The following is a 16,718-nucleotide window of genomic DNA, read 5'->3' on the forward strand; positions in this document are numbered from 1 at the left end:
CTTTTTTTACTTTCTGCATTAGCTATTAAAAGTAATAAAATCACAAGTGTAATAATACCTTAAGATTGTCAGGAAGCTCTGAACGCCCAGCATAACCAGGATTCATGGTAATAAAGACAGCACATGTAGGGTTAAGTTTCAGTTCAGTTCCTTCAAATACTATTAAATCAGATCCTGAATTAATGCCTATTGAGAAATAAAAACTAATGTCATTGCTGGGCAGGTTTTGTTGCATCTTTATTATTCTTTGACATATGTAAGTGAAAGAGATGATTAAAATAACAGAATACCTCTTTGGATAGTAAAAATCTGCTGAGCAACCACAGAGAGTACTTCCAAATCAATTCTGTTGAATTCATCAAAGCAAGCCCATGCCCCACAAGACAATAAACCCTAGAAGAGACAGATACATGAGTAATTAATAGGTAACTACTTATTTTGGACATGCTGATCAAAATAACTCTGCAATAAGAAAAAGTTTTAGCATGCACAGAAAGGACTTATATCCATGATACTAACTTCTCAACAAAATCATTTCAGGTAGAATTTGTTTCAAAAAGAATACAGAAGTATAAAAACTAAGTTTACTTGTAAAAAAAAAAAAAAGACAAAAAACCTGTACAAACTAATCCAAAATCCTAATTCTTCCGTCATATGCAAAGCACGTATCAAATACACATATTTTGCATGTTTGACCTTTATAGTCTGTATTTTGCAACTGGACAAAGGGGAAAGATTTCAGCACTAAACAAGCCTCCAAGAGATCTACACATCTTTTGCATCTCTGCTAACAGGGTTCACAGTGACAAAACACAAGGATTTCTGCATGGCTAAAATTAACTGTTTGGTTATGGCATCTTATGGGATACCACGTTACCTAAAGTGCAACTAAAGAATAATTCTCTTTTCCTACAGTTCTGGTTAATTCATAGGTCTTTTCTGAGATATGGTCCCCAAATGCTACTGTACCATCTTTGCAGCACTGGCAGTCTTTCGATGGCACCTCATGCTTTGTTAACAGTAAATCTAAAATTCCCATTTAAGACACAGAATTTTGCTTTCATCATTCTAAATAAAACCTCTTAATGTAGCTTATTTTGGTAAACTTCCATCATGTTGAATTTTGAAGACAAATCACATCATTCCAACGCCACTTCTGACTCAGAAGGTGAGAATAATGCCAGGGAAGAAAGCATACTTGCTCTATTTTTTTATCATTCCGGTCCAAATCAGGACACTGGCCTATAAGACGCAGATGTCCATTCACGATAAATTTTCATGATACAGAGCTGCCTACTGGGGCTAATATCGAAATGAATATATGCTTGATTTGTATAATATAATGACTCTTACCAGCTTATTCAGAATTTAGATTAAACCTCAAGCCCTCTAAAATTTACAATCAGCTATTAAAAATGGACTCATTGAAATGGCCTATTTAAAGTAAATAAAATCATTATGGTACATTTCCTTTTCAAAGCACATAAAAACCATTTTGATATCTTGGTTGGATTCTTAGTTATGGTAAGACTTATCTGCACAATACTAGCTTTATATAGCAGCCTGGAAGTAGAGAAAGACACACTTAAAATACCTTAAGGCCACTTCAAGTGCCAAAATAATTAAAGGGCTTTAATATAATTGAGAATATGACTTTATCCAAACCTTAAAAAATTTTCCTAATGCAAGGTAATCCAATCCATCAGAACAATTGAAAACCACACACTGTTTAGCTACAGCCTTTGCTAAATCTTTTGTAGTTTCTGTTTTTCCAGTTCCAGCAGGACCTTCAGGGGCACCTCCAAGGTGTAGGTGTAGTGCACCAAATAGGGTTCTGGAAACAAAATAATAGAAAAAAAGATGTACAAATTTTCATGCTATTTTTCCAGCTGCTCTAAATTTTACTAGAAACTTTTAACAAGTTGTGTCATGTCTGCATTTTCCTATCATGGTACAGTTTACTTGTTTCTGGCTATCTGTAGTTTACAAATGTGTAGTAATGTATGAAGTTTACTAGAAGTTCATAATAGACAATAGATTACTCTCCACTTTCTAAATCTAAATCTGGTTGTAATTTATCACTAATTATAGTGTCACAAAAGATTAATTTTATCACAAATTTAAATTAAAATATTAATGCAGGACCAATTCTATTCCACCAAAAGAAATAGCCTATTCTAATTATGCCCATTAGAACACAAAAAAAATACAATTCTGGAATCGTCTATTCTCAGGGACTTATTAAAATATCTCAACTAAATAAATGTTGCTAATACAGTACATTTAGTAACTTGCACTTTTACCTGTAGCATCTGTCTGTAAGTGGCGTAATAACCAGCCTAGGGGTATTGCCCAGATATTCGTATCCATACCTTAGTCCAGCATTGATCATCTTTGTTTGTAGATGCCCTTCCTAAAAAAAACCAGGCATTTATTTTATAGATTAAATAAATAATTAAAAAAAACCCCACACCCACAACTCAACACTATTTCTCAAGTTCCTTAACAGGACCAATCCTGTTAGAAACAGCTACGTGGCAGACTACTGATTGCTCTGAGACACTAGTTTCAATGTGACTCAAATAAAAAAATAAAATTGCCAATTAATAGATACTAAAGTATCAACACAAAAAGACCATTTTATACATTAACTGTTACCTAAAAAATAAGATCCCACTAACCATATTGGAGAGTAACACTGTCCTGTGTAACTACTTAGAAAGTTAACAGACTTTCTAAAAGGTAAATAGAAGTAATCATGACAAATAGCCATAATTGTGGTCAAACTGATGACTCTGATACAGCAATGTATGATCCCTACCTATACCATTTTTTAAATTTCACATGCAATATATTACAGGAAGTCTTGTCCTGATGAATGTAGAATATTGTATGCTACCACTATCCAGCATAAACATTGTTGTTTTTCCAATAAGAGTAATGAACAAACAAAATAATATTGACAATAAGCCTGATTAAAACCACTAGCTGAAAATGGTCGTCCCTATAGCATTCTCTATCCCACAGAATCAGAAAACCAAAATACAGTCTTTGAGTGAACAATTTTTATCTGTAACCCCCCCTGCAAATTCAGCAAACGTACTGAGACTCAGCAGTGATGAAAAAAAGTAATTTTGATGAAAAACTGTTTGCATCTGGCTACTGGCCATTCTAGTTAGCAATCCATAAAATGATTGGTTATAGGTATTCTCTTATCAGCAGAAATTCTTATAGTAGTGTAACCATTCTCTGTGTCAGCAAGCAAGCAGAAATTGAAAAACTGTGAACAGAAATTACCTTCTAATAGGATTGAGAGCAATCACTTACCTCCCAGTAGTACCTAAGCTGACTTAACCATTCAAAGTCAGTCTCATCTTTGACTTTCTTGCTTACTAGAGATGCAAGAACATCCCTAGCATGAACATCAAGCACAACAAGTGCTCCTAGAGTCACTCGATTCTGCTTAGATAGCTTTCCTCTCACCAAGGTGACAATGTCTTCAATCTGTCGATTATTCTGTTCCAGAAAATCCTCTAGTGCCTGCAAAAATTTTTAGAAGTTAAGAAGTGTTGTGTCTAGTCTAAGGCATGATTATTTTTTCTTATATTACTTTCATTTCGCTGTATTAAAAGATCCTTCTCACTATAATAGTAGTACAATGTCCTTCATTCACTGATAGTTCAATAGGGTTGTTGGTTTGGGGTTTCTTTCACATACTTTTACAGAACAATATGTAAAACATCAATGATACCTATCTGGAAATAAAACTGTATACGTTATTTTCTTCCTGGAACACAGGAATAGTCCTTATCTTTTAATACATTAAGAAAATGCCACATGTGTTTTAAAGATCTACTTATATGTATACAATACACTTTTTATGGTTAAGGGATACATTCTATGACACTGTCATGCTAGAAAAATACCTTTATGTCCCACAACAGTTAGAAATAATAATGCATCTGTAATTCAAAAAAGTAACAAGCAAATGCATTTTTCTACAATTTTTCAGTTTACTGACTTCTGGTTATTATCTTTATTCAGTTAACTTAATTTCTTTACGCAGTAAGTGGTAGATTTTTTCAGGCTAGTAAGTTGCTGGTGAACAGGAAAGACCCAATTAAGGAAAGCACCTGTATCATGATAGTACTTAGATGTGATGAAGTACCTTACTGAATTGAAATAAAAAGTGGGAATTAACCATAGTAATACCTTCACACCAAAGCATGTTTTTATAGAGGAATGGCTTCTATTTGTCTGAAGAAAAACTTATCTAGGTATGGTTTAGTTTTTTCTGCCTGCTAGCCTGTTATTCCTCTCCAAACACACTGGCACTGCTAACCCTCAAAAGATTATGACGATTTTGAGATCTCTCATCTCAGGTAGTTATTTGCCAAACATTAAGTTTGGATAATCATCTGCTTAGTGTGATTTCTTTTTATTTACGAGAATAAATCAGTAAACACAGAGTTCAAAAGCAGTTCAATTTCTACAGTGTTGCATTAGAAGTTCTGACCAGCGCAAAATCTGAAACATCTCACTCAAATCAGGGATAATAACCCACTTGCTCAGCACCAAGCTTTCCTCAGCAAACATGAGATATCAGTTGAGACATAGAATATGTCCTCAACTCCCACATCAGTAACATTCCATGGTGCAATCCTTCTGACCATATATGACTGTATTTCACCTAGAATGCACATGATCCACAAGACAATGCTCTCAAAACATATGAAACATCTTTGGTTTTATACAGCAGCTTAGTTCATTGTTTGATTTTAATAAGAAATTTGCACCTTTGATTTACGTACAACAGTTATTTGTTGGAAACAATTAACTCAAAAATATGAAACAACTCAAAAATGTTTGAAAGGGAGCATGTGTGTGTATGCATGCACATGTATGTGTGAACACGCATTTAATATTAACGAGTGACTTAAATGATATTGGCATCCTGTCCAAGGAAACACTGAAGTGCTTCAGGCAGAATGCAGTATTTTTGGCCTCTCACTTGGTCACTGATTGTCTGTCATGTTTCTTATGCTTTAGTATACAACACAGCAATGGAAAAGAGAACGAAGAAAATAAGAAGAAAAAGAGACAGCTGTAAGACTGAGCTCTTCTCCTTGCTGCAGATTTGTGACAGATTGTCAGGAGATACAAATGTCTCTCTGCTGCTTCACTACATACAAGCCCCTTTCCACAGCAGAACGAAGATCCTTGGGCTGAAGCCAGACGAGCAGAATCCCCACTACAACAGAATTTGAGTGAAAGCTACAGGAAGGACAGGTTTCCCTGATGCCCACCTACAGAAAAGGCTTCATACAGACCAGCACGAGAGCTTTTGTATAGGCTCAGAATTACTTAACAAACATTCCCAAAAGTAAATTAGTTTAACACTTCCTTAACTTCCTCTTTTAGTCACTAACAACATTAACCACAGACTCATTAAGGAGAGGTTTGCTTTCACTTTTTTAAAAAATCTAAAATCTCTAAGATTAAAATTCTTGTCTCTCCTTCCTTAAAGTCTTTCGACAATTGAGGATCAATGGTGCAGATTATGTAGGAGCCTTATTTCTTTCCCCGGGAAACTGAAGATCTCCTTTATTACTGGGAAAAGAAAATATTTTCAAATCTTTTCCAAATCTTTGGATCTGTTGCAAGATTTACTGCTTGTATTAGCAGATAATGTCCTCCTCTTCCTTTAATTCCCTCTTCCAGCTTCCCTACCACAGAGTATCACAAAGTTATAACTTTACGTATAACTGTGAAAAACTTGATGTTTCTTTCTGTCCAAACATCAGAGAATGAAAATCTAGTTGTCTCATCTGATGGTGGCAATTCTGGAACACTTCCAAATACAACAGGTGACAGCATTAAGCCTTAGTGATAAACAGAAGAAAGGTTCTTCAAAACAAATTTCCTGAATCTTAATTCAATGCCTTAAAAATTTTATTCCAACTAGCATTATCTAACATTATAAATTCTGTATCAGTCAGGCATATACATTCATTATTTGACAAGGGTGTGAATGGTATATATCTTCTAATGCTAGTCCTAGCCCATCTTTATAAAAAGCACTAAACATTAATGAAGGTAAATTAGACTTCTGAACCAGAGATGAACAGACAAGCTATGCTAGTCCATACCACCTGAATATACCACTAGGCTGTTTGCACAGAAACATGTAATCTACATGTTGAGCTAAATAGAACACACTTTGACATAGTGCAGAAGCACTGGTGCCTATATCCAAAAGGAAATATTAACTTCACAGTCTTTAAAGATCTACCTGAAATGCGATCCTTGAAGTCCATGCTTTAAAGTATCTAGATAAAGTAGTATTACATGGAACACCTATTCATCAAAAATGGTTATTACCAAAGGTCTGATCTGACACTGCATTATACCAATTTGATTTAAATTTAAATTTCAGATATTCTTACCGTTTGGCCATTTCTAATAGACATCTGTACTTGCATTGTCCAGAAAGTTTGGGATACACAAAGAACTGTTTGTCCAGGCCACTCTCTTACCCAATTAACACGTGGAGTTTTTGGATAAGCTTCAAGTGCATCCCCAATTACCTAGACAAAAAAAAAACAACTATAATTACCTGTGAAAACAGATAATATTCAGCTTCAGAATTAATTTAGGTTAGGCTGTATTACTGAGAATAAAAAATAAATCAGAGTCTAGATTCAGCCTCATATTCAACTCTAATACTGACATCTTGCAAGCAAATCTCTCAGCAAAGCCCAAAAAAACCCAAAATATCATATGAACCAAATGATCACACAAAACTTCTGAGAACTGATTTCACAACACATTCTAAAATGATTCTTGACATCAGATACTTAAAATTTTCTAGCTCCATCTACAATGAAACTAGAAAACAAGTAAAAATAAAATTTACTTAGAAGCAATATGCCAAACTAAAAGGTTTTTTCATCTATTCATGCCAGTAAAAATCCAGAGCTTTTAATTTTGCAGATCATATTATTTAAACTAATATCTAACTTAAAGTGTATTTTCTAATAATAGAATGATTAACCTGGTTCTAGTGCCACTCAAGGATAATCCCAATGAAATCAAAACTTGCACTAGAAACAAACTTCCCGTCTATACCAACAGGTTATTTTCCTGCCATTAACAAAAACCAAGCAAGAAAAAACTCTTATTATCAACAAACTCCTCAATATATTTAGCTGGCTCCTCAGACAAGAAGTGTAAACTACCTGAGTGAAAATCTGCCATTTGTTTTGCAGTTCCAAGCCTCTTTACTTTTAACAATCTATACACACTATAGCATCAATAAAAAAAATACATACCTGAGGGGAAAATGTGTCTGTATTGACATTAAAACCATGTAAATGTTATCTGGTTTAGATCATTATAAAAGTTCTGTAGTCACGACTAAATGCAGACAAATGGTGTTTAACCATTTCTTAATCATGCATCTCAGTTTGTCCATGTCTGATATGCACCAAATAGATCACGTTTTTCACTTTCTTCAGTACTGATATGCTCCTACAATTATTAAACTGTTGTACTGTAAGACAGTGCCAGGGAAAGTGTGTGCACATTTAATTACCTCACTTGATACTGAAAAGTACCACAAAAATGAAGACAGAGATGGTTAAATATACGACACAATGATGAGACATTGTAAAGGCTAGAACAATACAAACCGAAAAGAAGAGTTAAGGGCCTTGATTAAGGTAGTCATAACTAAGAGGAACGTTAAAAAAATACATGGACAATCTTCCAGTTTAATCTTGTTCCTTAATACCATATGAAGCATAGAACAATCTCCTTGGCATAAATGGTTTTGAGTCTACTATTTAAAGAATTATAGAGAATTTTACAACCAGAAAAAACAGAAATTGACAGCAGAACTAAACTAAAAAAAAAAAAGTATAACCTTTGAAGACTGAATTCATTGTTTTATTGTTCATGATAGGTGCTAGTGATTCCAGTATATGCTACTGTTCACTGAAGAAATCAATGCTGAATGCCATTAGCTTAGAAAATAAGAGGTTAGAACTTGTTACCTTGTGGACAGACTTCAGCATAGCTGCCTCCAGTTCAACCAGCCACTTTTCAACTTGACCTCTAGCTTCTGATGTCGAGATTGTCTCTATGAGTTCCACCGTCTCTCCTTCACTACTATTAATGTGTGTAATATCTAACACATCAGTAAATTCCACTCTTGCAATGCCTTCAAAACACTTTTTCAAGTGAGGTTGTACTCTAAAAAACAAAACTAGTATTAAACAGCTTCTGACAATTTTTTCTTGCCGATACTACCAAAAAAGATCTAATTTTAAAAAAAAAATATTTCTGAACAATTTACTTAGAAGATCATTTTAAGTTTGTTAAAAAAAGTTTATCCTCAACAATAATTATTGTGTACTACCTCCTGCAAGATGCTTACCAGAGTATTTTTTGAAGATCAGTTAAAAGATGTAAAATATTACGTACAGTCTCTGTAACATATAAACTAGTAAGGATAAACAAGTATTCTTTCTTTAACTGCTAATCTACCTACAGTACATAAAATTCCATTATTTATACCTTCCCAGCAAACTATAGTAAACATAAAGGAATTTGAGTAAAGCAATCAAGTACAATCTTAACACAATAGCTTGTAATAAATAAATAAATAAATAAATAAATAAACCTTTAAGATTTTTTTTCCCTCATAAGATATCTTGCCCTGTTCATTGTACTGTATGAATATTTCTCTGTGATTGAGCAGGCATTTTATTATTTATTTTCCTTTTTAGTTTTGCATGACCTTGCACTGCATTCACTGCACACTATCAAGTCTGTATATTGGGAATCAAACCCCAGTTCCTCTGCTTATAGCAAAGGCTATATCACTTAACAAGATCACCTCTTCAGGAATCTTCATAGAGTTAATTCCACTCAGTATAAGAAAGACTTATACTGAGTTACGCTTTTTGCAGTTTAATCCTGAATGAGGCTGGGAAGTAGAAAACCCAGAGTGTGTTAAAACTTGGCAAAAAAACTTCTGAAATACTTTAATTAGGATTGCCCCTAAAAAGGTAAAACTCATGTCAGTGGTATACAGGTTTCATCTGATATTCAATTTTCTAGTGGGAAAAATCAGGTGTGTTAATTTCACCATGAATTACTATATGGACTTCAGAGTCTTCTGAAAACCAGCATATAGAAGGGTTACTAGTTTAGAAAACAGAACTGAATTTAATTACCCATATTAAAAATTACTCTGTATTCACCTATCATAAAATCTAACCAAGTAGATACTTAATACTCTGTCAGTGAGAAAAAAGAATTCTGGGCTCAGAAAAACAATATGACAAGACTATCTGCATGCGCTGTGAGTGCAAATACACCTATTAAATATTACCATACCGAGTAGGATCTTTGGTCTCTGAAAGAATCTCAAGGAGTTCATCATTAGATAAGAAAAAGAACCTGGGGAAAAAAAGGCGCTTCTTCTCTAGGTATTCATTAAGTCCCTTGAGAATTATCTCCAGAAATTCATTACATTTCCTCAGTTTTTCCAGCATCTTGTCTATTATTACTACTGTCAGCACATGTTTGTCCTGGAAAAGAAATTATTCCAGATAAAAATGTTAATGCCTTCTCAAGTAAATCACCACACAGCACCGCAAGAAGTCTTAAGCAAAATGAATCTTTATTTCAAATTCTGCTTTACTCAAACCATTGTCAGAGTTACAATTTACTAACTGTCTTCATTACGAGGGTTCACTGGAAAAGTAGTTAGACAGTTGGTATTAAAGCAAATTTTTCAAAACATGACCTATTATTTTTGAAAATAATTTTCAGAACAGGATCAATTCATCAGCATAACTTCTATCATTCTGTCGGAGCAACATTAATTTATGCTGGCTATTCAATTAAGCAACATGAACAATTAAAACATACTTCTATGACAACAATGCAGTCACACATTTTAAATGGCAATCATCTATCAGAGTACTATGCAAAAAAATGATCTTTCCTTCCACATAAAATATATAGACAAGATTATAAGTATTGAGATGGCAAAGTTGTATATAGGCAACACTGACACTTCAGTACTAATATTAACTAGTAATGTGATCTAAAAAAGGTATTCTCTGATCCTAATACATTTACTAGCTAAATAAACATTTAAAGACTTTGGTAGCAAAACGTCAAAGTTATACTTGCTTTAAGAATATAAAAAAATGTATTTTTATTTCTTTTTACAATAGCAGCTGAATAACTTCTGTCAACATAAACTAATGGATAAACACTGGGTTTCTTTATATTGATATACTGTGTAGATGACAAAATATATAAAGATGTATAGTGCTTTCCTAATTCTTTCTAGTGCTTTCTAATTCTTCCCAAATTAACCTCTCAATTTAAATGAATGTAAACACTTAGAAAAGCTACTGCATAAGATGAAAGTTATCTCAATTGATCCAAATACAAAAAAGATTTTGCAAAAGACCTAAAGGTTGCCAAGCTAAGAAGATTTAAAGAACTACAGTTGTCTGAACATGAGGTCCTAGCATTTAATATGCCTTATAACCAATTTATAGCCTAATCTTCGTTACATTTTTAATCTTGTTCACCAAGTATGGGGTTTTGGGAGCAAAATGAGACACCCATTGAAAAGTAGCAAATTATGCAGATTTATGATGAGGAAGTCAAACCAAGCAAATGCTTCTACTCAGTTCCAGTATGGGCTTGGGTTCACTTGTGACTGAATTTATTCTAGTTCAGTTCTAGTTCAGGCCCATGCCAGTACATTAACCGACCTGTCAACCATGAACTGATTCAAACCCACTCATGTTGCAATACATAATGTTTTATAATGACAAAGTCCTGGTGAAAAAATGGAGAGTGATAAAACTCAATCCCCTGCTCCACTTCCCAAAGTCTGGGAACACAGCTTCTGCTATAGCTCCTCCTTTACCACCTAAATCAGACTGCATTTCCCAGGAATTTGAATGGGGCCAGAATGACTGCAGGTGAGATGGAAACAGAGATAACTAAAAATGGTGGTCAATCCCTTAGGTCCCCTCTGCTCTGCCCACTGAGTCTGCACCTGTAAGCACGCAGCATAGAACACACATCCAGGTTTAAAATAAAAAAAGACACAGATATATCCAACCATAAGAAATACTAAAGAGATCGAGAGGGAGAATTTCAGACAAGTGAATCTACTGAGGGGCTGTAAGAACTGCTGACACTAACAACAAAGAGTACTCCAACAATAGGCAGCAGAAATCAAAGATGTACCCAGACTGTTTCCCCTAGGAACAGTTTTGTCAGAGCCCATTACAAATACAGAATGTCCTACTCAGAATAAGTCCTTATAGTGTTTGCAGAACAACAGTCTCACAGAGCAGAAGCACGGGGGACTCATGTTGCAAGGGACAGATGAGATGAGACAGGCTAGACTGCTGTGTAAAACCCAGAAGGTGCAAAAGCTATCTGTAAGAAACAAACTCCTCACAGGGTGACAATACAGATTTGACCCAGTAACCCGACTGCTCTTTAGCTTCATTTTGGAGAATTCAATAATAAATTCCAAGTTCAGTTTCAGTTCAAAAACTCGTAACATTTTGAAATTATTCGCAATGTGCATTCAGATTTGGTTCAATTCCCTGCTGATGTTACACATATACTTCCAATCTACTGAAAAAAACCCAGAATCATGTGTTTATCTAATTGATCTTCATGGGGGTTCACCTTCCTAATACAACAATCATAGTATTCCTTTGTACATGAAATATATTTACCTTCTGTTACTTGCCTCTTGCACCATTCCAAACCAGAACAAACTGAATAACTACATATACTTTTCATCTATACATAGACAATTAAGCTGTCAGCACACAAACATAGTGTGTAATTAGGTTTATATAACAGTTTTTAATGCACAAACAACCATATAACTATACATTGTCAACACAAAGAGGTTTTGTTCCCTTTCTTAGCATGTTTATCATCAGCAAATAGAATAAGTACAACTGGTAAAGTGAATCAAAGCTGCGTTGCCAGTTTTATAAATGGGATTATGCCTGCTTGTTTTTTCTTTCATATGAGAAAATGTCAGGAAAAAAAATAATTTCTGCTTCAACACACATTTCCTATTAACAGTTCTGCTAAAGCTTGAAGAAAAAAGCGAATGCCATCATTGTCAGTCATTCAAAACATCAGTGTGACTTATTTTGTCAGTGACACTGTCAGGGACAATTAGGGGGAAAACTGTATCTAGAAAACAGTATAAATCAAATATATAAAAATAGATTGAGTACCCTGTTAAAAGACCATCACTAACTCTAGCTTCTAAATATATTTTTTAACACAATACAGGTTGCAGCCTGGGAATTTTTTTCTTGCCTTTTTTTTTTTTTTCTTTCTTCCCCACAAAGATAGAAAATCTTTCGTATCCTATCTTTTAAAAAAATTATGGGAAGTGGATATTAAACCACTAAGTAATTTAACACACATTAATGGGCATTGCTTAAATTAGATATTCAAAATAAAGGAATAATATATGATTATTCAAGTTCATAATGAAAAGCTAAGCATATAAAGGAATTTTATAATATAATGGCATATAAATGCAAAAAAGCACAAAGAAACTCCAGTTAGCTTTATGCTTTAAGAAAAACCATTCATATAGACTGCAGAAGAGCACTCTTTTAAGCCATGAGACTCAAATGTTGCATTTGTGGAAACAGAGTGCCATCTTCTGGAAAATAATGACTACTTGTTTGGCCAAAATCAAACTTTAGGTTGTTAAACTTCTATTCTGGTATTCTGGTGTTTACACTCTCCTGTACAAACAAAAGATGATTTTTTTTTCTGCCAGTGATAACATATATCACGTTCAAAAAATAATTTGTATTTAATTAGCACTGAATATCTGAATTACAAGATTTTATCAAAATGGATCATTCAGCATACAATGTTCAGAAACATAATACTCAACAAAATTCTGAAACTCTTGCCCTTTTTTATTTTTATGCAATTTCTTCCCCAAAATTAATACAATTGATTTCACAGCTCTATGGGATAAAGTCCTTGTTTTCTTCTAAATCAGAAGAAAGAAAAACAGAGAAAGAAAGGGGAGGTGAGTTTAAGACATAGAAAGAAAAAGGGAGAAAAAGAGAGAGAGAAAGGGAGAGAAAGGGAAGGAGAAAGAACAAAAAGAGAATAAAAAATGAAAAATAACTCTATTTTTAAGTGGTCAAGCTGAACTGCCAGGAAATTAAGCAAATGCTTCTTTTTGTCTACTACACATTTTGCGTATCTCTACGCTAACACCATATCTGCAATCTGAAAAGAGCTCAAACCACAACATTTTAGACCACATGAAGATTTTAGTATTTGCCCTAATGATCTAATGGATCTCTGAAAGTTCTGCAAAGGCATGAGACAGATGAAAACAAGGTTTATAACTTTTTTCTTCAAAGGACAGTCTTATGTCTTTACCATGGAAAAAGCGGACCTCATAAACCTCCACAATCTGTTGAATAGTGTAGTAAGCTCAGTTAAAAAAATATTTAAAATGCAACGTCGTATTAGAAATTAGCTTGATATTAGGGAGCTTTTTCAGAATTAATGCAGTTTTCTCTAATCATTATGAGAATCATCAGAATTACATAATAGGATGACCAGAGTTACTAGGTAACTGGTTATTCCCTGAGGAACAGAATTTGTAGAACATGCATTCAGACCATTGATCACATAACTGCTGAAGAATCAGCTGTGCTGGTTTCAGATGTTACCTCTTCCTTTACTAGTACCATCTCTTTGCTAGAAGCTATTGTCCTCTCAGCAGAGTCAGCAGAAGAGATTATAGGATTGTTCTTCATCCAGTTAGGCTGGCAAATATAGCCAATCTAACCCAAAACAAGGCTCAGAACATCTAACTACTGAAGCAAAGAGCATGCATATAATCACATCAGTTGATCCTAATAACAGTGCTAACTTCCAGAAAGGGTCAAATAAGAAGCAGATTGGCAAGACAGTAACACTTTGAACTGACAGACATGTACAGTGATGGTGTCTGACAACTGCCTTACCTGCTGATTTCTAGCGGATCAGAATAGCACTTTTGAAGCAAGTTAAATATCTAAACAGTTTAAAGTTACAGAGAGGCATCTCTACCATTCAATATGCAAATAAACAGCATTTTTCAAAAGGAATGATCAGTGTAAAATTTCATTTATTCCTGTCTATTGACCTACAGTGCCAGGATCATCGCTATGTTACTTTGTTTTATATGCTGCTTAATTTTACTCAGCAGAACGGCACATAGCCTATGAAAAGAGGTTGGGAGAGATGGACTTCTTCAGCTTGGTGAAGCAGAAATTAAGGTAGAATTTAACTGTAGTCAGCAACTACATGAAGGGCAATTGAAAAAGAGAACAAAAACCAAAACCGAACAAACAAAAAAAAAAACAGAGCCAACTTCTCAGCAGGGACACTTGGACAACAAGGGGCAACAGGTACAAGTCTTTGCTTGAGAGGTTCAGCTTGGACATTAGGAAAAAATTATTCACTAGGAAGGTACCGCAGCACTTAATTCTCTAGAGGTAATCTGCAAGAAATCTCTGCCTTTGGAGGTTTCTGAAATTTGGCTAAACAAAGCTGTGGTTGACCTGATATAGCGCTGGCCAAAGTTTTGCTTTTAGAAAGAAGTTAGACTAACTGAACTTCAGTGGTCCCTCCCAATCAATGCTTCTATGTGAAACAGTTCTGCAAAATAATTTTTAAAATAATCTAAGAAGGGGGGTAAAATGAAACAGAAAGCAGATTACTATGTTATCACAAGCAAATTTTTTTTTTTTTGGTATATACTGCAAATTCACTCTATATTCTTAAGACAGTGGTAGTTACCTGAGAAATTGATTTCATTAAGTCTTTCCATGTCTTAACCACAGTAGTGAATCGTCTGCTTTCCTCAGGCATCTGAGCCATGATGTCAGGAGAACTGAAAATTGGCTCCAAATAAAGCCAAGTAGCCTGAACCTTCAGCCATTCATCCAGGATATCCTGTACCAACAGCAGCTTTCCTTCCCATTCCCTATTAAATAGCATTAGTTCAAATACATTAATTGATGCTTCCAGTAAAATATTTCTCGCACACTGCTAAGATCTTTTAGGCAATTTGCACATTCAGCAGCAAGTGCAACAGGTATATTTTTTTAAGATTTCAGTAGAATACCATATCACCTATCCTGAATTCCTGAATAATTAAGTCCACATTAATTTCTGCAACTGGATCATCTGTAAGGTTGATTGTAGGATTTAATGAACTAGGTTAATCCAATAAATAGACTATCAGTATCAGTGAATAAATGCAGCACACGCTTTAGCATGTAATAGTATCTGTGGACAAATTCCCTTCAACTGAGTATGTAATCTGGTTTCTGGCATACAACAAAGCCCAGACTAATATTTCTAACTGTTTGCTAGGATAAACAGGTTGACATGGCAAAAGACATGAAAGTAACCAAAACTACTCAACCAAAAATATGTAGACATTGTCCTAAAAAGACATGTGGTCTTAATTAGAAGATTTAAAGTAGTAAATAGCCCAATGGTTAAGTCACATTTTATTTCTGACTTCAAATTCCAAATGTGGATGTTGAACATATTTGTCTGATAGATTAAAGAGTCCTTCATTATTACTGCACACCACTATGAGTACACAATATTGTAATTCAACAGCTATTCAGTCTTTCCTTTTGATAGCCAGAAGTTGAAGATCCTTAAGTCTATAATTTTTTCTGTGTCCTCAATTTTTCTGTATCATTTCAAAACTATTAACACCACCATTTGATACTTCTTACTATCTCACCAATATCAAACAGATGTGATATTATCAGTTGTATAATTTCACTGGTATTCCTAATTCACTGACATAAGCAATTTGGAAAAAATATATATAAAAATAAAATGCTATTTATAATCCCGTAACATATATTCTTCTTTCCTGTACAAAAACAGTGCTAATCATTTTTTACAACCCTCATACCACTGGACAGTACAGATAGAATTATTATAAAAAGTGTGTGCTATTAAAATATATATTGTATAAATGAACCATGGCAATAATTTTCTCAACAGGACACTCACACATGGGCTGCACTGAGTTCAGTAAAATGATATATGTGAAAACATACTTAACTTATTCCTTCACTCATTTACCTGCCACAGATTCTAAACAACAGACAACTTTCTTTGCATGTACCTTCTCTTCTACCCAAAGTCCCTCTTTCATCTTTTAGGTATCGGTACCTCATTTCTGGTGATTTTGCTTCTACCAAGAGGTAGAGAAAAATGCAGCTTTCCATGAAGTAAGTTAGGCAGGTCAGTTAATTTGCTTACACCAAAATACACACAAATGAAGATGAGGAATTTGGAATAATCTCTGGCAGCAATCCAGAATTTTACGTGCTTTGTTGGGTTATTGAGAAAGCCACCATTGTGTAATCGCTTAAATCTCAAAGACTGAAGTAATAGTAATACCTTGTATTACTACAAGTGCTGTCAGTCACCAAAAAACTCTGATGAAATCACCATGGTGTGCTTACTATTTCTAAATAGGCAAAAACTACCATTTTACATTAATATGGAAGGAACTCTTATAGTACAGTAGTAATTAGAAAATTAATACGTATCAGAATGTACATGTATGTATTCATATTTAT

General features: G+C 34.2%; 1 protein-coding gene across 1 annotated transcript in view; it reads right to left on the bottom strand.

Moving 5' to 3' along the window:
- Positions 1-16,718, bottom strand: part of DNAH7 (dynein axonemal heavy chain 7) — a 115,239-nt gene that overhangs the window by 69,264 nt on the left and 29,257 nt on the right. Inside the window, exons 18-26 of the mRNA XM_074593757.1 lie at positions 14,902-15,088; positions 9,403-9,596; positions 8,055-8,253; positions 6,447-6,587; positions 3,328-3,540; positions 2,304-2,413; positions 1,666-1,834; positions 291-393; positions 59-186 (exon numbers count right to left, since the gene is read on the bottom strand). Of these exons, the coding sequence (XP_074449858.1) occupies positions 59-186; positions 291-393; positions 1,666-1,834; positions 2,304-2,413; positions 3,328-3,540; positions 6,447-6,587; positions 8,055-8,253; positions 9,403-9,596; positions 14,902-15,088 (1,444 nt within the window). The remainder of the gene's footprint in view (positions 1-58; positions 187-290; positions 394-1,665; positions 1,835-2,303; positions 2,414-3,327; positions 3,541-6,446; positions 6,588-8,054; positions 8,254-9,402; positions 9,597-14,901; positions 15,089-16,718) is intronic.

This window comes from Larus michahellis, chromosome 7, assembly GCF_964199755.1.
Source record: "Larus michahellis chromosome 7, bLarMic1.1, whole genome shotgun sequence".
Taxonomy (NCBI): Eukaryota; Metazoa; Chordata; class Aves; order Charadriiformes; family Laridae; genus Larus; species Larus michahellis.